This window comes from Mauremys mutica, chromosome 25, assembly GCF_020497125.1.
Source record: "Mauremys mutica isolate MM-2020 ecotype Southern chromosome 25, ASM2049712v1, whole genome shotgun sequence".
Taxonomy (NCBI): Eukaryota; Metazoa; Chordata; order Testudines; family Geoemydidae; genus Mauremys; species Mauremys mutica.
This window is the reverse complement of record NC_059096.1, coordinates 14,098,342-14,123,102: the sequence shown is the minus strand read 5'-3', so window position 1 is coordinate 14,123,102 and position 24,761 is coordinate 14,098,342. Positions and strand designations below refer to the sequence as shown.

Sequence of the window (24,761 nt, the reverse complement as noted above, 5' to 3'; positions counted from 1 at the left end):
CGTGCGCTGTGAGAGGGGACAGTGATCCCGCAGCCCCCCCGTCCCCTGGGGCCAAGAGCGACGCGCTGCAGGGAGAGCGGGGGACGGAGCGATTCTTCTCTCCTGTCGCCCCCTCGCTCCTGGCTGAGCCCCTCGCAGCAGGGACTCGCCCTGGCAGAGGCACGTGACCTGCTGCACCAGCAGCGTCCCCGACCCCCACCTGCAGGAGCTGTGGTGATCCTGGTGCCTGGAGCCCACCCTGGGACTCTGAGACTGCAAAGGGAGACACAACCCTCCATAGGCAGGCAGCATGAGCCCCCCTCCCCCCCCGGCAACCGCTGCCTCCCCCGTTCCTGCTCCCCAGGGCACCGTGTGGGGCTGAGGGCAGCAGTGAGCGAGCCCCCCGCCCAAGGAGACAGACTCATACCAGAGCCCTCCAACCAGCCACACGGACATGGCCCCTCTCCCGCCGCCGAACCGGCTCCCCCTCCCTGCCCCCAGGGCTCGGCCCTTTTCACTGCCGTCCTGGCCAACTCTCTCGTCTCCCTGGCGGGTGAATTTAGCCTAACGGTGCTGGGAGCCCCAGAGCCTGGGAGCCCAGCTAGCGGCGTCAGAGCATCAGCTGTTTCAGCTGGGGGTTCGGGGGCAGGCCGAGCAGCTCCCCGAGGCAGGGACTCGGTACAGCATGGAAGGCACTGCAGTCCTGGGCACTACTACCGCACAAACCACCATCAGTCCTCTCGAGCTGGGCTGGAGCCAGCGGTCTGCCCAGCTCCGGCCCCCAGGGTGTCGGCCAGGCGAACCCTTCGCTCCCACGCCGGCTGGAGCCGGATCCAGTCCCCAGGGCGTCGGCCAGGCGAACCCCTCGCTCCCGCGCCGGCCAGAGCCAGCTCCAGTCCCTAGGGCATCGGCCAAGCGAACCCTTCATTCCTGCGCCGGCCAGAGCCAGCTCCAGCCCTTAAGGCATCAGCCAGGCGAACCCCTCGCTCCCGCGCCGGCCGGAGCCAGCTCCGGCCCCTAGGGCATCGGCTAGGCAAACCCTTTGCTCCCGCACTGGCTGGAGCCAGCTCCAGTCCCTAGGATATCAGCCAGGTGACCCCTTCGCTCCTGCATCAGCCGGAGTCGGATCCAGTCCCTAGGGCATTGGCCAGGCGAACCCTTTGCTCCCGCACCAGCCGGAGCTGGATCCAGTCCCTAGGGCATCAGCCAGGCGAACCCTTCGCTCCCGCACTGGCTGGAGCCAGCTCCAGCCCCTAAGGCGTCTGCCAGGCGAACCCTTTGCTCCCGCACTGGCTGGAGCCAGCTCCGACCCCTAGGGCGTCAGCCAGGCGAACCCTGTCCCTCAGCCAGCTGGAGGGGTGGGCATGGAGGCTGGATCCATTCTAACAAAAACACTTGATACTTGAGTGACTCCACACGCCGTACACTGGCTGACGCCAGGATATTGGGATTTAATGAGATTTGCAGCTGAGTTTGTTACCATCATTGGGGGGCGGGAGCAACCTGCCCCTTGGCTTGTACTTTGCCCCGTGTTCGGTGGGGCAGCGGGACCAGCCTTGCCCCCGGCTCAGAGGGGTTGCAGAGTTAAGGGAGATCCACCCTCCCCAATCCCGTGCTGTCCTGTGGCTGGGCCACGAGTGCCCGGCCTGGCAGAGGGGAGGTGGAAGCAGAGAGGCTGGTCCAGGCACTTCGGGCTCGATCCTCCCAGGCCAGACTCCCTGCACAGTGAAATGGATTGACTGGGGATTTGCATGTTTGGGGACTGCGGGATTGGGCCCATCTTGTCCACGCTGCGGCTGCCTGCCATGTCCCGGCCCAGTGGGAAGCAGCAAGGTTCACTCCCGGAGCCCAGCGATGGAGTTAAACGTAAGGACGGATGAGGGAAAGAGCCGGGCTGGAAGCAGAGTGCCCCCTGTAGGCCATGCCGCCAATGCCGGGCACAGAGCCCATGGCCTGCTGCTCTCACTGCTGGTCAGTTCCAGGGCCCTCTTCTGCGTTCGGCGTCTGCGTGTTGCTGCCTCTCTGTACCATCAGCCTGGCACTGCATTCCGCCTCCCCTCCCGCACTGCACACGCAGTGCCCCGTGTCCTCCACCGAGAGCCTCGCGAGGGCGAGGGAGCAGCTTCCATTCTCCTCGTAGTTTATGGGAAGCCGAGGACTTTCCTGGACAGGGGCATCATTCCAGAGCCATGTCACCTCTGGGTGGGGAAAACCTGCCAGGGAAGAAGGCCACAGTGATGGATCAAAGGTCCAGCGGGCCACCCACAGAATTCTGGGACTTTTATCTGACCCTACTGGGTCTCCCAAGTTGGGTGTCGCATCACAGCCTATCAGGTCCCTAACCACCCTGCAACCAGTGCCGCACTGCTGTGTCCTCTACCAGAGACAGACACATTCAGCGACATGGCGCCAGGTGTTAATCCGGCAAAAGATAACCACCTAGTGCATCAACGCCCCCTTTCCTAGAGTACCAAGGTATCCCACGAAAGTCTCATCCAAGCACCGACACTGCTTAGCTTGCGAGAGTTCAAAGCACACAGCTGTCAGGCTACAGACGGCAGGGAGGTACTGTATTAACAGATGTGCAGTCCCCATTCGTGCACAAGGCTTCTCCTGTTGCACAAAAGCGATTTAGGCCCCTGAGGGCGAGCACCCTGCCAGGAGACATGCGCCAAGGTCATTCCAAGGACTTCAGGTATTGAGCGGGCGGGCAGCCTCGCAGGCTTTCATAGGAAGTTACCTTCAATGTGCCACTGGAGGCAGGTACTGCTGCCTTCCACTGCCACTTGGTCCTTCAGTGGCTCCAAGCTGGGACCCTGCTCGATCTGCTGAGGCAGGAAGGGGAAGATCTGATCCTCTTCCTGGGTGTGGCCCAGCTCTGGGGACCAGGGACAGTGGTGGGGGAAAGCGACATGTTAGTATGTGAAGGTTCATATGCAGAGCAGGTGGCTGCAGCAAAATCTGAGACTATTGATCATAAAACTAGAACGATACAAAATGAACCTGGCCCACATGGATCAAAGACTGACAAACCGATGGGTCTCAAGGGCAGAAGGGACCACAGGTGCCAACTTTTTTCTGTGCCGGTGGGTGCTCGCACCCCTGGCCCCGCCCTGACTCCACCCCTGCCCCAAAGTCTCCGCCCTAACTCTGCCCCTCCCTGACCCTATTGGACCCCTACCCAAATCCCCGCCCCCTCCCCACCTCCTCCCCCAAGTGTGCCAGGTTCCCCCTCCTCCCCCCTCCCTCCCAGACTTGCCGCGCGAAACAGCTGTTTCACGACACAAGGCCTGGGAGGGAGTGGGGAGAATCAGGACGCGGCGGTGCACTCAGGGGAGGAGGCGGAGGCAGAGCAGAGGTGAGCTGGAGTGGGGGGGGGCATTTTTCCCCATGGGTGCTCCAGCCCCAAAGCACCCACGGAGTCAGCACCTATGGAAGGGACCATGGTGATCAGCGCAATCCGACGGTGGCCTGTGTTATACGGGAGATCAGACTAGCTGAATTAATTCCTGTTTGAACTACTAGAGCAAATCAACAAAACAGCCAGTCTTGTTTAAAAATCTCCATCGATGGAGAATCCACCACGACCCTGGGCAAGTGGTTCCAGTGGTTAATTACCTTCACTGTTAAGAATGTACATCTTCTTCCAGTCTGAATGTGGCCAGTTTCAGCTTCCAGCCATTGGCTCTTGTCATAGCTTTGTCTGCCAGACTGAAGAACCCGTTACCAAATATTTGTTCCCCAAGTAGGTACTTACAGGCTGTGACCAAGCCACTCCTGAACCTTCTCTTTGTTAAAATAGGTCGAGCTCCTTGAGTCTATCACTACCAGGCATGTTTTCAAATCCCTCAATCATTCTCATGGCTCTTCTCCGAACCCTCTCCAGTTTTATCAACATCCTTCTGGAATTGTTGACACCCGAACTGGACACGGTATCGGCTCGACAAGCCAGTCAATTGATTAGTCAGGTAATGTCAGTTGACTGCCTATTATTAACCATGACCAAATACTGTCAAATATTACAGCAAGGATGTCCCAATGAAGGTGATGACCTACCTTTTTTCATTGCATCATGGTGCTGGCTGTTGGCAAGCCTACTTCCATGTCCTGACCACCCACTTCAATACATACTAATGCCTCCTTTTTGGGAAAAAAGTTGAACTAATTGAAAGTTGAGCATCTTGATTGGTTGGAATCTTCTAGAGCAGACACCCTACGTGTATCTTTATTTGTACACTGGGCCATCAGTGTACACGGTGGTTTACAAAGCACATTAAATATGGAAAAAGATACAGTCCCTGCCTCAAAGAGTCTACAGTCAACCTGACTAGACAAACCCGTCGAACTTAACTCCCACGGGAGTGGGGGAGGGGTGACAGTCACTAACCCTCCTCCCCCAACAGAAAGAGAACAGATGCACAGCCATTAAGTAGCTTGAAGAGTCTTTTACAGTTGTTCTGGGTGTTCTGTTTCTGTTTAATTTCATTCCTCTGTTGTAACTACAGCTGATAATTATTTTCATTTTTAAAGCTTCATTTCACTGTTTCACATTTTTCTGAGTGAAAAGTCTTGGTTTTTGTAATTAGGTGCAAGTATCAAAGGGCAAGTCTATGTGGCTGCACTACACTGGCGCACCTGCTCCAATGCAGCTGCGCCGCTCCTGGTGAAGACGCACTCTCCCATTGGCAAACTCCATCTCTGTGAGAGGTGGAAGCTACGTGAGCGGGAGAGCGGCTCCCGCCAGCATGCGGACGCTGCTTTAAGTCGATGTAAGTTACATCGCTCAGGGGGGTGTCGTTGTCACACCCCTGAGAGACGTAAGTTACATCGACTTAAGCAGCAGTGTAGACCAGCCCTATGTCTCACTTATTGGAGACCATAAATTCTTCCTCTGCTTTGTTACTGTTCTAATAATTAGCGCTTTAAAATAATTGACCATTTTTGACACTATCTGACCAATTAGTCAAACATCCAGTCCTAACAGTCTTCCAGCAGCGGTTGCACTAAATGCAGTTGAACTGGGCATAGTCACAGGGATTCGTTCTTGGCCCTACACTATTTAATATTTGTATTAATGTCCTAGAGGATAAAATCCTCACTGATAGAGTTTGCAGGTCACACAAAGATTGGAGGAATGGTAAATAAGGAAGAGGACAGGTCACTGAGAGAGAGAGCAACAACATGCATTTCAATATAGCTAGATGTAAATCTCGCCGAAAAAAAGAACACAGGCCACACTTACAGGACAAGGGACTGTATCCTGGGAAGCAGGGACTCTGGAAAAGACTTAGAGGTCATAATGAATAATCAGCTGAACGTGGGCTCCCAGTGCGACACTGTGGCCAAAAGGGCTAATGCGATCCTGGGAAACATGAACAAGGCTGTATTACCTCTGTATTTGGCACTGGCGTGATGCCACTGGTGTCCAGCTCTGGTGTCCCCAGTTCCAGAAGGATGTTGGTAAATTGGAGGGGGTTCAGAGAAGAACCATGAGAATGAATAAAGGATTAGAAAACCTGCTTTACTGTGAGAGCCTGGAGGAGCCTCATCTAGGACACGAGGGAGATTCGCACACCTGAGACATTCTTTTTAGGAACTGTCCCAGACTGAAGTGTCACTAGAGGAAGTTTTGGGACAAACAGATAAATTAGACAGTAACACGTCACCAGGCCCAGATGGTGTCACCCAAGGGTTCTGAAGGATCTCAAAGATGAAACTGCAGAACTAGTAACTGTGGTATGTGTCCTATTGCTTAACTCAGCCTCTGCACCAGATGACTAGAGGGTAGCTAATGTGATGCCGATTTTTAACAAAAGCTCCAGAGGTGATCCTGGCAGTTACAGGCCAGTAAGCCTGACTTTCAGTACCAGGAAAGTTGGTTGAAACTATACTAAAGAACAGAATTATCAGACAGGTAATGGACACAATACGTTGGGGAAGAGTCAATGTGGATTTTGTAAAGGGAAATCATGGCTCACCAGTCTCTTTGAGGGGGTCAACAAGCATGTGGACAAGGGTGATCCAGTGAATACAGTGTACTTGGACTTTCAGAAAGCCTTTGACAAAGTCTCTCACCAAAGACTTAAGCAGTCATGGGATAAGAAGGAAGATCTTCTCATGGATCAGTAATGGTTAAAAGATAGAAAATAAATTTCACAGTGGAGACTCTAATTTTTAACATCCATGTGCGGAATTAATTTTGTTATGTGCACCAATATGGAGGTGATGTGTGGCGGGGGTGGGACCAAGGGGTTCGGAGTGTCAGAGGGGGCTCAGGACTGGGGCAGAGGGTTGGGGTGCAGGGGGTGAGGGCTCTGGCTTCGGGTAAGGGCTCCGTGGTGGCACCAGGGATGAGGGGTTTGGGGTGCAGGCTGCCCCAGGGCTGTGGCGGGGAGAGAGGACTCCCCACCAGCTCTCTCTTGCTGCAGCAGCCCAGGGCCAGGGCTTGGGCCAGGGGAGAGGCGCCTCTCCAACCCAGGCCCTGTGGCTGCGGGCCTGTGTGGCCCTTGATAGCCTGCTGCATGGCCGTGTGGCCACGCAGCTTAGAGGGATCTTAGGTTCCTCAAGGATCTGTTCTGGGATCAGCGCTGTTCAACCTAGTCATAAATGATCTGGAAAAGGGGGTGAGGTGGCAAAGTTTGCAGATGATATAAAACTACTCAAAAAAGTTAAGTCCAAAGCAGATTGCGAAGAGTTACAAAGGGAGCTCACAAAACTGGATGACTGGGCAAGAAAATGGAAGATTGAATTCCACGTTGATAAATGCAAAGTAATGCACACTGGAAAACATCATCCCAACTCTACATATAAAATTATGGGGTCTAAATTGCTGTCACCACTAAAAGAAAGCTTGGAGTCTTTATGGAGATTTCTCTGAAAACACCCACTCAATGTGCAGCAGCCGTCAAAAAAAGCAACCAGACGGTTAAGAACCATTAGGAAAGGGATCAATAAGAAGATAGAAAATATAATGCCACTATGTACATTCATGGCCCTCCCGTCTCAAAAGGGGTGTTAGAATTGAAATGAAAAAATACAGCGAAGGGCATCAAAGTGATCGGGGGGCAGAAATAGCTTCCATAGGAGGAGAGATTAATAAGACTGACTGCCAGATGCTGGGACTGGAGGACAGGGGATGGATCACTCAGTGAATTGCCCTGTTCTGTTAATTCCCTCTGAAGCATCTAGCACTGATCACTGTCAGAGACAGGATACTGGGCTAGATGGACCATCAGTCTGACCCAGTCTGGCCATTCTTCTGTTCTTATTTACCTTATCAAAGAGAAGCGTGCAGGTAGCTATCTAGGGAAGAGGAGATTTCTAACAGGAGAGGGGTCTTCCATCTAGCAGACAAAGTGCTAACAAGATCCAATGGCTGGAAGATGAAGCTAGACACACGCACAGCAGAAATAAGGCCCGCACGGCTAACAGTGAGGGGAATTAGCCCCTGGAACAACCTTACCGAGGGCTGTTCTGGATTCTCCATCACTGCAAGTTTTTAATTACAACTGGATACCTTTTCTAAAAGATCTGCAATGGCAGTTAGTGGACTCTAAGCGGGAATCAGTCCAAGGAAGTTCTATGCTGTGTCACGCAGGGGGGCTGACTAGATGATCGCAGGGATCCTTCTGGTCTTAAAATAAAACAAAAAATCCTATGAATCCATGGAAACTGAGGCAAGATGGCAGTGAAGTCAATGGGTCAAGTTAAAATCAGTTTGAACAGCTAGCCAGCCCCGCAGTATCCCCTTCCCTTGAGGGTATCTGCCTCAGCTTGCCAAGATGGATCTCAGCCCTGGAGTTCTTCCAGACAGCTCATCAAACTAGATACCTAATGAGCGACCGATAACCCAACAGCTGCTAAAATGCCTTCTCCCAGCTCTAGCTAGTAACAGACAGAGATGTGGGGCTGGCCCCCCTGGTCCATGCACTGAGGCTGGATTGCTGTGGTGCTCTGTGCCAGGAGGAAATGCAGCCATGCAAGACCTCCAGCTGGGTCTGCAGACACCAGCTCACCGGTTAAGTGGCATACGTTTAACATAAAGCCCATCACTCCAGGACCCATTGTCAACAGCCTGATCCTCCAAGCCTGCAGTAGATGGGCTTGGACTGCTCCAGAGACGACCTCTCTCCATGATGAGGCTCCACCAGGACGGTGATGTTCCCCAGACACAACGGGATTGTTAACACAGTGGGCATTGGGCGGGACACAGAGCTTTTCAGCAGCCACCATCCTTCCGCGAGAAATCAGTGACCACAAACCTGCCCAGCTGCAGGTCTGTATTTCATCCAGAGCTTTCGCACAGTTAAACTAAACCCAGGCCGGCCAGCCTGCCTGTGGCCAGAGAACCACGGGGGGAACTAAGCCTTTGCCATCTCTCAGAGCTGAGCTGCCATTTCACAAGGGCGAATGTGGGAACAAGGAAGCCAGGAGTGGGGTGGGGAAATCTGGGGATCGCAGCAGGTGGGCTCTGAGGCAGAGGCTGGCATGGTGGGCGTGGCGGGACAACCTGGGGGCTGGAGGAGAGGGAGGGTGGGCAGGGGCAGCTGCTGGTCGCGTGGAGGCAGGAGCCGTAGCTGGGTGAGCTGGTAGATGTGACAGGGAAGGCGGGGCTAAGAGTCAACGGGCCCCGGGGTGCGGACAAGGAGCCTGTGCCGGGTGTGTGTGTGTGTGTGTGTGTGTCTGACAGGCTGGGCCATTACCTCCCTTCTCCTGGGCACTGGGGGTGGTCACCGGGTCATCCAACTTGTGGGCCAGCCGGGACATTCTCCGCAGGGCCACCACGGCGTTGCCTGTTTTCTAGAGAGGAAAGAAGCAGAGAAGGTTTCAGTCCCAGCCGGCTGGGAACGAGCCATCACTCCCCTACCCGCACGGGACCCGAGCACAGCCTGGCCTGCACCAGCGCCGAAGGGCAGGAGACCTCTCTGCCCCCAGGGGACAGCGGCCTGGGCAGCCCCGGCTCCATGGCAGGGGGGGGAGCTGTCTCCTGAAGCCCCTTTCCCAACCGGCTCATCGCATGGCCCCCGCAGAGCACAGGCCACACCCTGTCCAGTAGGTGCCAGCCGGCACCAAAACCCAGCACCAAGCGCACCTGCCATTTCTGGCGGGCCAGGAATCGCCTCATCCTCTCCTTGGACAGAACCTTCGTGTCGCTCTGCTCAGTCTTCCGCAGCCAGGGGTGCGCCAGGGCCTGGTCACTGGGCAGCCGGCAGCTGGGGGCGACAGCATGGGGGGGTTAGTGCAGCTCCGTCGCTCGGGACCCCCGGCACGGACTCGCCGCCCTTTGGAGATGGGCAGCGATCTCTGCAGTGGGCGCCAGGCTCTGCGGCCAGGGGGGAGATCAAGGCAGTGACAGCTCCACCCTCACAGGCCCAACTGGCCTGGGCTCCAGGCATGGGAAGCAGAACGCTCTGGTCTTGGTGTGAGCTGGTGGGCGAAGGGCAAGGGGGGCTTTGTCTCCTTGGCTCCTGCTCCCACAGGCGCGCTGCCCTGCCCTGAGGCCCCAAGGGCACAGGGCCCTAGGTGCCTGCTGGGATTTCCATGTATCCCAGCGTTGCCAACTCTTGATGTTCTGCAGTGACGGATTCCAGGAGGGACCAGAGCCCATCTGGAGATGCCAGGAGACGCTCCAGCCACTCACAAAGCTCAGCCCTACCAGAAGCCAGCAGAGTCTGTCCCCTCCACTCGCTGCCCCACAAGGAGGGTGAGGAGGGGAGCAAAGCGCCTAGCAGCTCAGTGCGACCCCACCCCCCTGGGAGCCATGGGGACAGGATGGTGCCTCTGCTGCTCACTCTTGCCCCCGGCACCTGGTGACAGAGCCGGGTGAGGAGCTCCTGGAGCTGCCCCCCAGGTCCTGGAAAGGGGGTGAAGAACAGTAGGAGGAGTAGAGGGGAGGGGAGGAAAGAATAATTAAAAATTGAAGCGAGTTATTTTTAGCTATTGGGACAATTATGAGATTTTATTAAGAACTAAATCATTTACTGCAATTGCGGGATAATGCACACGGGTATGCACGTGTTATCAACATTATACAAAGAGAAGAAGGGTTTTAAATTATTTTTGAAATACTTTGATTGTGACTGAATTGATTATTTTAAAAACTAATAACATTTGGGGGTTATAAATACAGTCACTGCACTGACCTCCAGAAAACTCAGAGGTGGTTGGGGTTCTTGCATGGAGAGATCTGGGCCACTCACATAAACCTTGATTGAAAAATACTAGGAGAATGTGATACAGCTAGAGAACGCTTTGGGTTTCTCAGGTGTTCGCAACATCCTTTCTGGGGAGTCCTCCTCTCTCAGTTATCACACCGATGTTCACTCTAAGTCCAGCCTGCTCAAAATTGTGTTGCCACTGTTCAAAGTTGCTTTGCAGGGCCTCCCAATCTTCTGCACATATCACTAAGTCATCAGCAAATAGCTAATTCCAAGGCTCCCTTCATATAGTCTCACTTATCACACCCAAGACAATGGCAAACAAAGCAGGGCTCAGTGCTGAGCCCGGTGCAGGCCAGCATTTTCTGGAAATCTCAACCGTAGTCCCATTTGGTTTTGGTGACGATAGTCACTCCATTGCATGTAGCCTGGACAAGACAAACACCCCCTTCCAGCACACTTCTCTGACACTAACTAAACCAAACTAATTCTCTCGTGACATGATCGTACACCTTCTCCAAGCCCACAAAGACCATCTCTTTTCTCTGAACTTCTCCATGAGGATTCAGAGACATATAGAGCATCAATTGTACTCCTTCCCAGCGTAAATCCACGCTGACCTTTCCAAATTTCAACTGTCCCACACAGATGCTTTTCAATATTCTTCTCCCATATTTTCATAGCGTATGACGTCAGCTTCACTGGGCGAGAATTAACACACAGTCTAATATGTCCTGTAGGTTTAAAACTGGGCACCACAAGGATTTTATGTCATTCATCTGGCATTTTCTCTTTCTTAAGAATATAATTGAATAGACTTGTAAAATACGCTATGCCTGCCCTGTGCCTTCAGCGCATCCACCCGTACTTCATCTGGCCCAGGTGCGCTCTCATTTTCCAAGTGCCTCTGCAATTTCTTCCTCCTGCTTGCAGGAGTAGATGCCCTGGTTTGGCTCACAAGTTCTTAGCTCCCTCAGTTCTCCTCGCCCATCACTCTTTCAAAACAGTCACTCCAGCGATTGATTCACCATTCGTTTGCAACGCACCCCGCTCATTTCTAACAGGAGCAAACTCGGTTCATGCTCCCCTTTGATTTCTCTCTTGCCTTAGCGAGTTAGTAGATGGTCTTTTCTCCCTCATGTCCTCCTAGTCAGTTACCCAGCTTGTCATAAGCCACATTTGTAGCCACTAACAGAAGCATTACAAGGCTATTGAAATAAGTCTCCTGTCACTTAGGGCTAACCCAAATAAAACAAAGACTTAGCCATTTTGCATCAGCTTCGTTCTAATTCTCCTTGAATATATCTGAGCCCTCCAGAATACAGCACGTCTCCATCTGAGCACACACACGCACACAAAGGAGTAGAGGGGCGTTAAAGTCAAGACGGACTAAAACCCATGGCTCAATTATGTTTTTTAAATCAGGATTGGTGGCGCCAATTTCAGGATTTTTAAGGTTCTGACTCATGGTCTTTGATGTCTGGAGGTTGCCAATACTGTTCTCATTCACACAACCTGTGGAACTCTTTGCCAGCGGATGTTGTGAAGGCCAAAACTATAACAGGATTAAAAAAAGGACTAGATAAGTTCATGGAGGATAGGTCCATCAATGGCTACTAGCCAGGATGGGCAGGGATGGTGTCTCTAGCCTCTGTTTGCCAGAAGCTGGGAATGGGCGACAGGGGATGGATCACTTGATGATTCCCTGTTCTGTTCATTCCTTCTGCGGCACCTGATACTGGCCAGTCGGCAGACAGGACACTGAGCTGGATGGACCATTGGTCTGACCCAGTCTGGCCGTTCTGATGTTCTTATCCAGCGTCACCCATTCGCCCAGGCATTGGCAAACGCCCCTACTCGCTATCTGGGCTCCCATCCACACCAAGGCCTTCCCATCCCCTCCCCTCCCCGAGGGAGGCCTGTCTCCCCATGGGGGGCGTCCCTCCCAACCACCTACTCAGGGCTGGGGGAGGAGGTAGGTGTGTTGGGAAGGGCCGACCTCTCAGTCCCCAGCCGCAGCTCCACACCTGGTGCTGCTCCCCCGCCCTTGGGGTGCTCTCCCCCCCCTCCCGCAGCCCGAAGACTCTGGGTAGTACTGCTTCTCCCTCCCCCCAGCATCAGCTGCTCTACCGGCTGTCTTTCTGCAGTAGCTGGCTGATGAAGTCCTTGGCCTCCTGGGAGATCTCTGAGAAGGTCTCCTCGTCAAACTCCCACTGGGCAGCCGTGACGTTGTGCAGCGTCTCCATGTCACTGTCCCCCTGGAAGGGGGAGTCCCCACTCAGCCTGGGGAGCAAGAGAAGGGGCTGTTACTCGCTCAGCCGGGACCTCCGCCCCACAGGCTCCCCGTGAGCAGCAACGTACAGGATGTAGCAGATCACGCCGATGCTCCACATGTCCGTGGTGAATCCCACCGGCTCAAAGGCGATCACTTCCGGGGCCATGAACTCCGCGGTGCCGTGCATCACCTTCACGGGGCTGTTCGGATCTGAAGGGGCAAGAGAGGAGCAGTCCAGCATCCCCGTCCCTGCAGACCGTGCTCCCCCCAGCAACGGCAAGGGGGCAGCCCAGCCTCCCCGTGTCCGTCTCTGGCCTCCCCATTGCAATGCGCTGCAGCAGCAATTACCCACAGGTGCAGGGAGCAGCACCGAGAGGCCATACCTGATATTGGAGTCCTGTGCAGGGTGCTGCACAGCGGGAGACAGGCCCTGCCCCAGGAGCCTGAATCCACAAAGGGCAGAAGGGGAAACAGGCCCAGGGTCACCTGGGGTAAAGCGCTGGTCTACTCCAGCTCCTACAGCTCTGACGGGCCAGCCTGACACCAGAGTCAGGCGCGTTGGCTCTGACCGTGCCCAGGGAGCTGGGGCCTGCAGCCTGCGCCCAAGGGACTGTCCCTCGCCTAAGCCCAGCAGGAGCTGGGAGCCGGTTTGGCGCTCTCCAGTGCCAAGGTGCACGGGCAGAGCCCAGTTCTTTGCATCCCCGGTGGCATGTGACTGAAATGGAGCTGGAGCTGAATTTGCAATCGAGGTGGGGAATCTACTTGGCACCTTGCTCCTGTGGGTCTCCGGTGCTCTGCAGACTTTCAGGAACAAAGCCCCCAACTCCCCTGCAAGGCCAATGTCACCACCCTCACGTTACAGACAGGGAGACGAAGCACAGAGCGGGGCTGTGACGTGCCAGCAGCAGAGCTGGGACTAGACCCCGGTCCCCCGAGCGCCAGCCCACTGCCCTGCCCTGTGTCTTCGCTCTACAGAAGTGGGCAGGAAATATTGCAGGCAAGTCCCCGTGGCTCCAAACGCCCCAACACCAGCCTCCGTGGGGGTTTCAGCCTCCACCCAGAGCCAGGGAGGTGCACGGCAAAGCCACAGCCGCAGAAGCAAGCCGAGGCTCAGCGCGGATTGAGCGAGCCCTCGCCATAATGGGGGGGAGGGGAATTTGCCAAGACACTGGGCACTGGCAGCTCCCACTGACTTCAGCTGCAACTGCAGGAGCTCAGTGCCCCCAGAGCCAGGCCCCAGGGGTGTCAAGGGGGACGCCCAACCGAGACTCCCCAATGTGGCAGGTTTGGTTGCAGTTCTGGGCAAAGGGTCAGGCTGGTTATTTCCTGGGACCCCTCTGCCCACCCCTGTTCCTGACACAGGGGGAAGTCTCTGCCGGCCGGCCCGGGTTCAGCGAGGCGTGAAACACGCGCTTTGCTGAATAGGGACGGACTCAGGAACATAGTTAAGGTTAAGCACGTGCAGCAGCGCTTTGCTGAATCAGGGCCCCTCCCCCTACGGAGGCGGCGTTAGCTCTGGGACAGCGAGAGGGGAGATCCCAGGACAGGGCTCCGCAGCCGGGCCCCTCTCGCTCACCCAGTCTCCGTGCCAGACCAAAGTCGATGATTTTGACCCAGTGGCTGCTCGTGCTGACGCAGACGATGTTCTCGGGTTTGAGGTCCAGGTGGACGATACTCTGGCGATGGACGTACTGGATCCCCTCCAGGATCTGCCTCATGTACTGAATGCTGGTGGGCTCCGTGTGCTCGAAGTCGTCATCCACAATCCTCTCAAAGAGCTCCCCGCCCGCGACGCTGCCAGGAGCAGAGGGGCAGCCTGTCCTAGGAATTCGCTCCGAGGGCCGGCTCTGTCCTGCACCCAGACCCTGCTACCCAGGGACTCGGCTCAGGCACTAAACTCAACTACCAGGTACACGGAGAAGCCCCTTGGACACAGTGTCCTGGGGGCAGGGAGCGAAGACACCCAACCAAGTCAAATCCGGAAACCTGTGTGAACAGCCCTCCCCGACCCCGACCCCTCTCTTTCCCGTAGGGGCTGGAGGCTGCAGCCCTGGGCACCAGCCCCTCTGGAAATCCCACAACTTGCTATCCCTTCTGGATGGTGAAGGTCTCAGGCAGGAAGAGGCCAGGGGTTCTGCTAGAGCCTGGATTCGCACCACCCACGCTGCAGCCGCCTGAACTCCTAATGCCAGAAAGCGGGGTTGGGGGCTCAGCAGACACTGCCCACTTCTAGGCTCAGCCTCCCATTCAACTCCGATCGATCATCTGCGAGTCCCCCCCGGGCACACGCGCCCCAGAACTCACGGAGCCCAGGGCAGCAGGGCCGGAGCCTGCAGAGGTGGGACATCCGCTATCCCCGTCGAGGTGCAGCCAGGAACACCTGTGCACAGAGCAGTGCCCGTCGCCTCCTCCACCCCCACGCCGTGCACCTGGCAGCGAGCGAGTCGGCTGAGGCTGCTCTAATCAGACCCCCGCTCTCACGCCCCCCACCCCCTGTACCTGCCCCACTCACTATTCCATCACCATCACCAGCTCCGCCCGGCTCTGGAAGGCTGCAAGGCACTGCACCAGCCTGGGGTGATGCAGCAGGTTCATCAGCTCCACCTCCCTGCAGGCTGCCTCCCGCTCCCGGGGTGTCCGCGTCCGGAAGTATTTCCCTGCCCGGATCTTCCCAGTGGCCTTCTCCTGCAGCTTGTAAACCATCCCGAACTTCCCACTGGGAGAGACCAGAAGGGGGGTTGTCTCCTGCTTCCCGCCCAGCAAGGCAGCTTGCATTTCCGGACCCTGGCCTGCTGGGGCCGCAGCTCGCCGTGCGACTGGGGAGCTCCAGGCCAGCTCCTAGGTGTGTCCCAGCAGCAGCAGGATTGAACTGGACAGCTGGGATCCCCAGGGGGAACTGGACAGAACAGCTGGCAGACAGCGACTGTCAGCTCTGTGGGGCAGGGACTGTCTTTGGGGCCTGGGCCGGGACGGGGTCTCCTCGGCTCTATGGCAGTGGTCCCCCATCTGTGGGGTGCGCCCCCCGAGGGGGAGTGGAGTGATGTTCAGGGGGTGCAGCGGGGCCTGGGCCAGCCCCCAGGGGGAGCGGAGAGGAAGTGTCACCCAGCTCTGCCCCCAGCCCAGCCCCAGCTGTAGCCCCGGTTCCTGGCCACAGTTCTGCTTCCGGCCCCACCTCTGTCCCCACCCTGACCTCAGTCCCTGCGCTTCGGGGTGGGCCTTGGCCCCTGGGTCCCAGCCCGGCTGCGGCTCCAGCCCCGGGGGCGGGGGGGAGGGGGAAGAGAGACAGCGCGGGGGGCGGGGAGGTGAAATGTCTGGGGACGCCGGCGCTATGGTAATGCGATACTAATGCAGCTCTTGGGAGGACGTGCTGCCGTGGCTCAGACATCGGGTCCACGCAGGCCTGGATCCCACCTCTGGCTTGAGGCTTCAGAGGAAGGTGCCACACATCCTGGTTTGCGCAAAAAGCATCTGTTTTCAGTGGGCAATGCCGATTTGCATCAGAAGCCCAGACTCTTGAAACCCAAACTCTTTGGCTGTGGAAGTGCTGCCGCAGTGCCTCTCTGGCGGTGGTGCTAAACCAGGGCTCTGGGCAGGGCCGCCCGTAGGATTTACGGGGCCCTACGCAGTGTTGTTAAACTGGTGCCCCTGCTCTGTGAATACGGCCCCTGCCTTCTGCCTAGTAAGGAGGCTGCAGCGCGTGCTGGGTGTGCGGGTGCCGACTGGCTCTTACCTGCTGGAGCACCCACAGCACCAAGCTCCCCGCCTCTGCTCCCCTCCCCCCGTGCCTCTCGTGCCGGCGGCCCCGCGCTTACCAACTCCTCCCCCTCCCTCCCAGCGCTCCCGGAGCACCGTAAACAGCTGATTCATGGCGGTCAAGCTCCGGGAGGGAGGGGGAGGAACGGGGATGGGGGCGCGCTCGGGGAAGAGGCGGGGTGGGGGGTTGGGGGAAGGGATGGAGTAGGGGCGGGGCCTGGAGCAGAGGCATCGAGCACCCCCTGGCAAGATGAGAAGTTGTCGCCTCCGGTCCCAGTGGTGCCCCAAATTTTCAGGTGCCCTAAACAGCAACGTGTGTTGCACATGCCTAAGGACGGCCCTGCAGCCAGTCACGACAAGCCAAGGAAATACAGGGAAACGGGGCCCGAGGCCAGGAGCTTCAGCTCTCCCATGCAGCCAGAAAAAGCCTGGTCATTTACAGCGACACCTTCCTGTCCCCCAGCCAGCTCGGCCCATCACCGTGGCCTCTGAGCACCTGCACAGCTTTACAGACTAGCTGTATTAGTGCTCAGAGGCCTGGTTGTGCCGGGTGCTGCACAGACAGTGAAGCCTGCCTCTGCCCAGAGAGACTGTAACATGAACGGCCAAGGGGTGGCAGGGAAAACAGTGAGGCAGAGAAGGGAAGTGACTTGCCTGAGGTTACCCTGCGGGTCAAGGACAGGACTGGGAGGAGAACCCAGGTCTCCTGACGCCCAGCCCTGCAGCCTCTCCATTACACTCTGCCATAAACACACACACACACACAACCAGAGCAGGGAGCGTCCCTTCCCGAGACATTTCTGCGGCGCAAGCCAGAGCCACAGGGCATCTCTGGGGACGAGACTGTCCCAGCACTGCAGAGGCCAGTTGTTGCAGATGAACCCCACCATCGACTTACGCCCCCAGTTTCTCGAGCTGGGTGTAGAGGTCCGAAGCCTTCTCCACGGTGTTTATTGTAACGTCATGGTATTCAAAAGCCTCCTTGTTTCTCCCACCTGCAGGGAGAGAGACAGGGCAGTGCGGGCGATGAACAGCTGAGTGACACGTTAGCGAGGATCCCAGACTGATACACAGGAGTCCTGCTCTGCTTGCCCTCCCCTCGGGCGTCCCTTTCTGTCCTCCACTATCCTCTCTTGTCCTCTCTCCCCCAGCTTTTCACCGGGTCCTGAGACCAGCTGCGCCCGACAGAAGCAGCCGGATGGGAGGATGCTGCTTCGGACCCTGAAAACTTCTGTTTTCCCAACGTTTCTCTTCTCCCCCTTTGCTTTCCTGCTTTTGACAAGACAAAGTAACCACCAATCACAGTGATCCACTCACAATTCAGCAGCAGAACTAGCCCTTTCCTTCCCTGGAAGCATGACAGGCTCTATCCAATATCCTCTCTCTGGAGCCGGGTGTGACGAAGTGGAAATGTTCTGTAATATTTCTATGAGTCCTAGGCGTGCCTCAGTTTCCCTCTGTACTTTGCTACCCAGTGGTGGTGAAAGGGTTAAAAAGCTGCACAGGAAACATGTGGGGGGTGCCAGGTAACTGTCTGGGGTGGGATGAATGGGTCGTTAAAGGACTGGCTGAAACTGACCCATATCAGTGGAGGGTCCACAAAGACCACGGAAGCCCGAACAACTGAGAAATTGACACTTCTCCCGGGGACTCTCCGGCAGGTGGAGCATGGGAACTCAGCAAGGGCGTGCAGGGGCTGGACAATGGACCGAAAGGTGTTGGGTGGCTGGGTGGGTTCTTGGGAGAGACGTGGCAGAGAGCCAGAGCCAAAGGGGTCCCAAGGCAGCTTGGCTGGGTGCAGCACCCGGACTCGTCTGATCCTTTGCTGCTCTGTGCTGACCCCAGGACGTCCCGACGCTGCGTCCTGCTGACGGACAAACCTGGCTCTGTTCTGAAAAGGCTGCGGGGCCTCACTGCACACACTTGCCGAGGGGCTCTGGTCCCTGAAGACCCTAAATGTCTGTGACCAGGAGGCTGTCTCACTCACTGGGCAGAGGCTCAGCCTTGGAGGTGTGGCCTCAGGGAAGAGCAGGATCCCTTGGGTGACCGGCACGCTGAAGAGGCTCCTTCAAGGACGGTTTAAAGCTGGAGAGCAGCACAGATCCTGGGGATCCGGGACTTAGAGGAGTTTGGGTTACGTTGGTTTTGCAGAACCATTCGACTGCAACTTCAAATGCTTTAGGATTTGTTCTATTCTCTGTCTCTCGCTCTCGTTTAGCTTAACCAACCACGTCCAGACATGGGCAGGAAGTGGCTGGTGTGTTTGCCATGGGACGCTGTACCACCAAGGTCTCTGTACTCAAACCAAAGCCCAGCCCATGTTTGACTGTTTGGTGTTGTGCAGTGTGGACGTGGTCACGTTAACACCTGTGACTCCCTGGGACCAATTATTCCATCCAACAGAGACTAGGCTGGGTTTGTGTTGGGCATGGGCTAATCCTGGGTCACGAGCACTTGGAGGCTGGGACCATGTCTGTGTGACGTGCAGCACCTAGCACAACCCGGGTCCCTAGGCACTGTGGCAACACGAGAAACAGGGCGAGATGGAGCTGGAGGGGAGTGAGAGGATGAGGGTGACCATGGAGACAGGGGAGATCCAGGGACAGGAGAAGATGGGTGCAGGGAGACAAGTAACCTTATCGGTGCCATGGGAGAGGGAGGGCAGGGAGCCAGCACTGCTCACTGGGCGTCACAGGCCCTACACCCGACGTCATTGGGGCAGTTCTCTGTTAGCTCAGTCGGGCCGGGACGTTGGTTCCCACTGGCTCAGCACGGCCATGGAGTGCTCCATCGCGACAGCTCCGGAATCCCCAGGCCCCCACAGATTTGTTACATTCAAACCAGAGTTGATTTAGTTCCAATCCTGTTACACTTTGCAAAATAAACTCTAAATGCTGGGCTCAAGCACCCCCGGCAGGGCAGAGCCCCCAGAGCTGGGTCTGGCTTTGCCTGCCCATTGGGCAAACAGCTAACGACCTCCCCTTGTCAAAGGCGGCACAGCTGCCTGAAGGGTTTGTACGTTCGTTTCCCCAGTGGCAGCGGTGGTGGCTGCCCCAGGCAGTGGCAGAGGACAGGGTGGGAGGGAAGCACCCCACTGGACTGAAAGGTGTCAGCCCAGACATTCAGCACCTTACCTTCTCCTTGGGACATCCTAACCACTCCTGGCGGGGGGCGCTGAGCCCGTAGGCGCCGGCAGGTCAGACTGGGCACCAGTTCTCCCCTCGCGACTCCAGACAGCTCTGCCCCTGCGAGGGGGAAAGTCCTGTCAGTGTGCCCCACTCCCCCGTCCTGACCTGCTGGGCTTCCACCAGCTAGTCTGGACCGTGCTCCCTGTCGTACCGCGGCCCAGCCCAGGGCAGGCTGAGGCTGGACGGACAGTGGGGAAGCAGAGAGCTTCCGGCTGGTGGCTCGGACTGCCTGAAACCCAAGGGGAAGGAAGGAGGATGTTACTGGAACAGGACAGGAAGGCTGGGCCCAACAGACAGAACATGGAGGGATATGGGCTCTGCCATCTCCTGCCCATCCCCACCCAGGAGGCCGGGGTCCCAGGTATGTGGGGCTCTTTCATCCACCCTCTGCAGCTTGGCAGGTGGCGAGGAGCCATGATGTGAAATACATACACTGGGGGGCTGGCTGTCATGCCGCCACCCCTTCTGAGAGGGGACCCCTGCGAGAGGAACACACACAACCTGGCTCCCTGCCACCCAGAGCCACCGCCTGCAAAGTGACCCACTCCAATCCAGCAGCGCCTCACACCCACACTGCACAGGGGAGTGATGGCAGCCAGTGCCGGGCAGCAGAGAATCAGCTTTTGTGGGGAGCAGAACTCCCCGAGAACAGCCTGACCCCTTCCCTCGTCCCCTAGGCAGGCACGTCAGGCTCCAAGGCCCCTGCCAGCTGGGACCGGTTGCCCAGAGTGGCCTGTGGGGCTACCTGCTATGACCGGGGTGTCACCTGGAACCCAGCCTCGGCCCTTTCCAGGGTAAGGTGTGTGAGCGGGACCCTCATGGGAAATCTGCGAGGAGCCGTGCAGAACAGGCCAGCCAGCCACGGGGAGCACAGTGCCCCTGGGCGGGCGAACAGCGTGCCATTGCTTAGCACGTGCTCCGCTCACTGCACGGCACCGGCAGAGCCCCGCGCCCGTCCCTGCTCCTTTACAATGTACAAAGAAGGCCGGGAATTTCGTTTAAACTCTCTTCCCCTCACCCGTTAGAAATTCAGGTCTTGTCTGCTCCGGAAGACCCTATAGGCAACTGGAGAACTGGCAGGACCATGACATTTCAGATACCAAAGATGTGACACGTTTTGAGATGAGAAGCAATTTTAACATCACCTATTTCTCCCCAATCTCTTCAAGCTCATCATCAGAAGCAAACTCCCCACAAACCTCAAAGCGGCACCAGACCTGGCCAGAACAACAGAGGCCAAACCTGCAGCCATATCTCCACAGCTACAATGATCAGCCCTCGTCCCCGCTCACACACACCCCTCTCATGATCCTACTCATGCCTATCACACATGTGACGTACCTCATCCAGTGCACTAAATGCCCCGATGACAACTACGTGGGTGAAACCAGACAAGCAGGACGCTCTGGAATGAACTCACACGGGAAAATGATAAAAAACAAAACCACCCTGTCACCTGTGGGTGGACACTTCTCACAAAGCGATCGCTCATCCTCAAAGGGAACCTGCCCAACCCTTTCACTGCACCGAACAGAGACGCTGCGTGAAAAACACTCCTTGTTCACAATCACCTGCCCTTCCAATTAAGGACTAAGGGAAATTCCAGGCCCCATCTCGGAACTTCCAAAGAGTCCAAAAAGAAGAAGAGCAAAACCTCTAGCAAAAGCCAGACTCCCTCCAGGCCTCCCTGCACCAGAGAGAAGCCAGCAAGGGCACATTAATCCACTCCCCAGACCAATGCAGGAGCCTCACAATCAAGGAGGGGGTCTCTTCTCAAGGCAGCCCAGGCCAGGTGGCGCTCAGGAAGAGCAGCCGCCAGCCTGGCACCTGCCCACGACAGCGAGGCCGAGCTGATGGTGTTCGCTCCCCATCCCGTCCTGCACAAACAGCCTGTGGGCAGCGCGTGTCCCGGATCACCAGCGAGCTGCCTGTCTCTGTGGTGTCCAGCGGGGAGCTGGAGTCACTGGTGATCGGTCAAAAATGAAGAAGAACCAGGGGTGGGGGGCTCAGTGCGATCACCTGAACAAGCCACAGCGATGTCTGCTAGCCCCCGTCAAGCTCCTTCTGCGACAGCAAGTCCCTGCACTCAGGGAGGGTGGGAAGCGTCTCCAGAAGCTGAGTGGGGCTGGGGATGATGGGTTTGGGGTGCAGGAGGGAGCTCCAGGCTCGGGGTGGGGCCGAGGGGTTCAGAGTGTGGGAAGGGGCTCCAGGCTGGAACAGGGGGTTGGGGTGCAGGAGGGGGTAGGGACCCTGGGCGTGGGAGTGGGGCCAGGGATGAGGGGCTTGGGGTGCTGGAGGAGCGCAGGGCTGGGGCAGGGGGTGGGAGGGAGTGCTGGGTGCAGGCTCCAGGACGGAGTTTGGGTGCGGGAGGAGGCTCGGGGCTGGGGCAGGGGGTTGGGTTGTGGGAGGAGGTTGGGGTGTGGGAGGTGCGGGCTGTGGGTGGTGCTGACCTCAGGCGGCTCCCAGGAAGTGGCCGTCATGTCCCCCCTCTGGCTCCTAGGTGGAGGCGTGGCCAGGAGGCTCTGTGCGCTGCCCCTGCCCCCACAGATCCCATTGGCCGCTGTTCCCACCAGGCTGGGGGGCTGCGTAGGGTACCCAAATGGCTAGGGATGGCCCTGCACCTGGCAACCCTACTATGCCCCCCACCTCCCTAGGAAGGTGCACCCCACAGTCTGGGGACCACTGCCGTAAGGATACTGACCTCCCCCCCATAAAGCACTTTGGGATCTGTGGATGAAGCACTCTGTGTAAGAGGGGGCAAACTGGGCCCTGACCCTCCTTGGGCAGTATGATGAAGTGGGACTGTTCTTAATGTTTCCTCTGAATACTGTGTGGGTGCCTCAGTTTCCCCTATGCATTTCTTAAGTTGCTAGGTGGTGGGATACGGGGGTGTAATTGCTGCAGAGCAAAGGGCCAGTGCACATAAATGGCCGACACTCTGTCTCCTGGCAACTAATGGCCGGGGCCCTTCCCCCCTGCCAGGTGATAGCTAAAGGTGTTGGAGAACAAAGGAATCAGGTGACCTCCTGGCCCAGGAAAGGGACAAAGCCCAGAGGAGGAGGGGCTGGAGGGGGAGTCAGTTTGGAGCTGGCTGGGGATGGGGAGTGAGGGCAGATGGGGGTGTCTGGCTTGCTGCCCCCCAGAATGGACCCTGCTGAGGAGTCCTGTTGTCTGTACCCACAAGCTCTGTTTTAGACCCTGTTCCTGTCATCGAATAAACCTCTGTGTTACTGGCTGGCTGAGAGTCACGTCTGACTGCGAAGTGGGGGTGCAGGACCCTCTGGCTTCCCCAGGACCCCCCTGGGCGGACTCGCTGTGAGAAGCGCACGGAGGGGCAGAGGATGCTGAATGCTCTAAGGAGAGACCCAGGAGGTGAAGCCGTGTGAGCTTCTTGCCCTGCAGACAGTCTGCTCCAAGGGAGAGGAGGCTCCCCAGAGTCCTGCCTGGCTTGGTGGGGAGCAGTTCCTGAGCATCGCCCGGGGACTCCGTGACAGGCAGCCCTCGCACTGGCTTGCAGGATTGAACCCCAGGTTAGAGCACAAACCTCTCAAGCGGTCAAGGGAGCCAGCAGGCCCTTTGCTACCTGGGGCATCTGATCCAGAAGCAGACTGGGGGCCCAGCAGTTTGTGTGAGCGCTGAGAAGGAAGGACTCTCCTTAGGCTTCAGTGTTAGGGAGCAGCCGGCTCTCCTCGGCGGCTGTCAGAACCAGGGGACGAGTGAGTCTTGGGCTAGCGGATTCAAACCGCCGCTGACCCCTGCCCTGTGCACCAACCAGAGCAGCATGGGGACACTTTGCACTGGCAGGGGAGGGTGGAGGGAACAGAGGGGCCAGTCGTGCGACTGGAGCCTGGGTGGGCCCACTGACGCTAGCTTTAATCTACCTAGTGCGGTGAGGATCATGGTGACGATGGGGGGCACAGACGAGCCACCCTGGTACAAGCCTGCCAGGGAGCACGAGTACGTACTCGGGTGGCTCACCTAGGCGGGGGTCTGTGCCACCCCCCTTCACTGCTCGCTCAATACAGCTGGCCCAGGCGTGGCACCTGGGCTTGCAGCCTCGCTGTACCCCAAGCAGCAGGCCCCGGGGTGCCTGGTCCTCACAGGTCCTGCAGGCAGCGTTAGCTCCGCCTGCCACCCCTCAGGCCCACGCTAACCCTGGCAGCGGGTGCAAGAAGAGCAGGGCTCTTTGTTCCACCACAAAGGGATGGGAGCAGCTCCTGATAAGGCTCCTTGCCAGCCCGCGAGCTCACCGGCTGCAGCGCCCGCTTAGAACTCGGGCTGGGATTCCTTCGCGGCTGGCGCAGAGCCTGAGGCCCGGCCCGGAGCGGAGAGAAGGCGCCCAGCCCTGCCCAGCCCCTGCGCACTGCGGGAACGTGGCTCGCTCCCTAATGGAAAGGCAACAAGGAGACAACAGGGCCTAAAGCAACAGGGACTGAGGTGCATCCCAGCTGCGCCGCTGACTTGCTCGCTGAGCTTGGGGGTGCCAGGAGCTCTCTGTGCCTCACCCCCTTTAAGGGGGCCAGCGACGCTCCCCCCCCACACACACTACGAGACCCAGAATGGGGGACCCCACAGGTTCTCACCCCTCCCTGTCGTAACATGCCACTGACCTGCTGCTGAGCCCGCGTGCTGGGAGGCCACTGGCTCCAGGCAAGGAAAACAGCTCCTGCCTCTGCTGTGCCACTACCAAGCTACTCACTGACAATGGCTTAATTAGCCCCCAGCGACCTGGCCAAGCAGCCTCCCTCCCCTTTGTGCAGCTGGCATCCCAGCAGCCACACCCAGGGGAGGGAGCAGGGGCTAGCGGTTAAAGGCCAGGCCTGGAAATCAGGGCAGCCGAGTGCTGCTATTGTCGGCTGTGTCACTGATTAACTGCGTGACCTTGGGAGAGTCACACCCCGTCCCTGGGCCTCAGCTTCCCCCTCTACACAACAGAGCCAGAGCGATTCACCCGCCAGAGCTGGGGCCTGGGGCCTCGGTGTCTCTAATTCACGCAGACATTCCCTGCTGGGCAGGGCTGGAGAGGTGCCTATTCCCCTGGCCAGCAGGGTGGCCTGGGACATGAGCAATGGCAGATGAACCTTTCCTCTCTTCAGCCTGGGCCAAGAAGCCACCTCCTAAGTCAGGGTTGAAATCACAGCAGCTGTCCACAGGCCAAGCAAGCGTGACTTCTCTGGGTGCACATGGTGCCTGAGACGATTATTATTGTGTGTTCTGGCTGGTCCGGGAGGCCGTCTGGCTGTGGCACGGGGGCTGGGCAGGGCTGCAGAAGCACTCAGCTGGGACCGGTCACCGACTAGAGCTCCTGAAGCACTGAGGGTGGGATTCGTAGGTGGGACTGGGGCATCTGCTGCCTAGTGGGATCCACACGGAGGTGAAAGTGAGCTGGTACGTGCCCGTACGGAGAAA

The 24,761-nt window shown here is 57.6% G+C and overlaps 1 protein-coding gene across 1 annotated transcript; it reads right to left on the bottom strand.

Annotated features, from left to right (window-relative positions):
* Positions 1-1,406: 1,406 nt before the first annotated feature.
* On the bottom strand, positions 1,407-24,186 carry LOC123356354 (myosin light chain kinase, smooth muscle-like). The gene is made up of 11 exons (XM_044999555.1): positions 23,963-24,186; positions 19,299-19,409; positions 17,063-17,159; positions 14,924-15,127; positions 13,988-14,205; positions 12,498-12,621; positions 12,267-12,419; positions 9,071-9,191; positions 8,682-8,778; positions 2,720-2,857; positions 1,407-2,192 (listed from the first exon to the last, which is right to left on the bottom strand). The coding sequence occupies exons 2-11, from the start codon at positions 19,312-19,314 to the stop codon at positions 1,942-1,944; spliced, it is 1,419 nt and encodes a 472-aa protein (XP_044855490.1). The 5' UTR covers positions 19,315-19,409; positions 23,963-24,186; the 3' UTR covers positions 1,407-1,941.
* Positions 24,187-24,761: the final 575 nt, after the last annotated feature.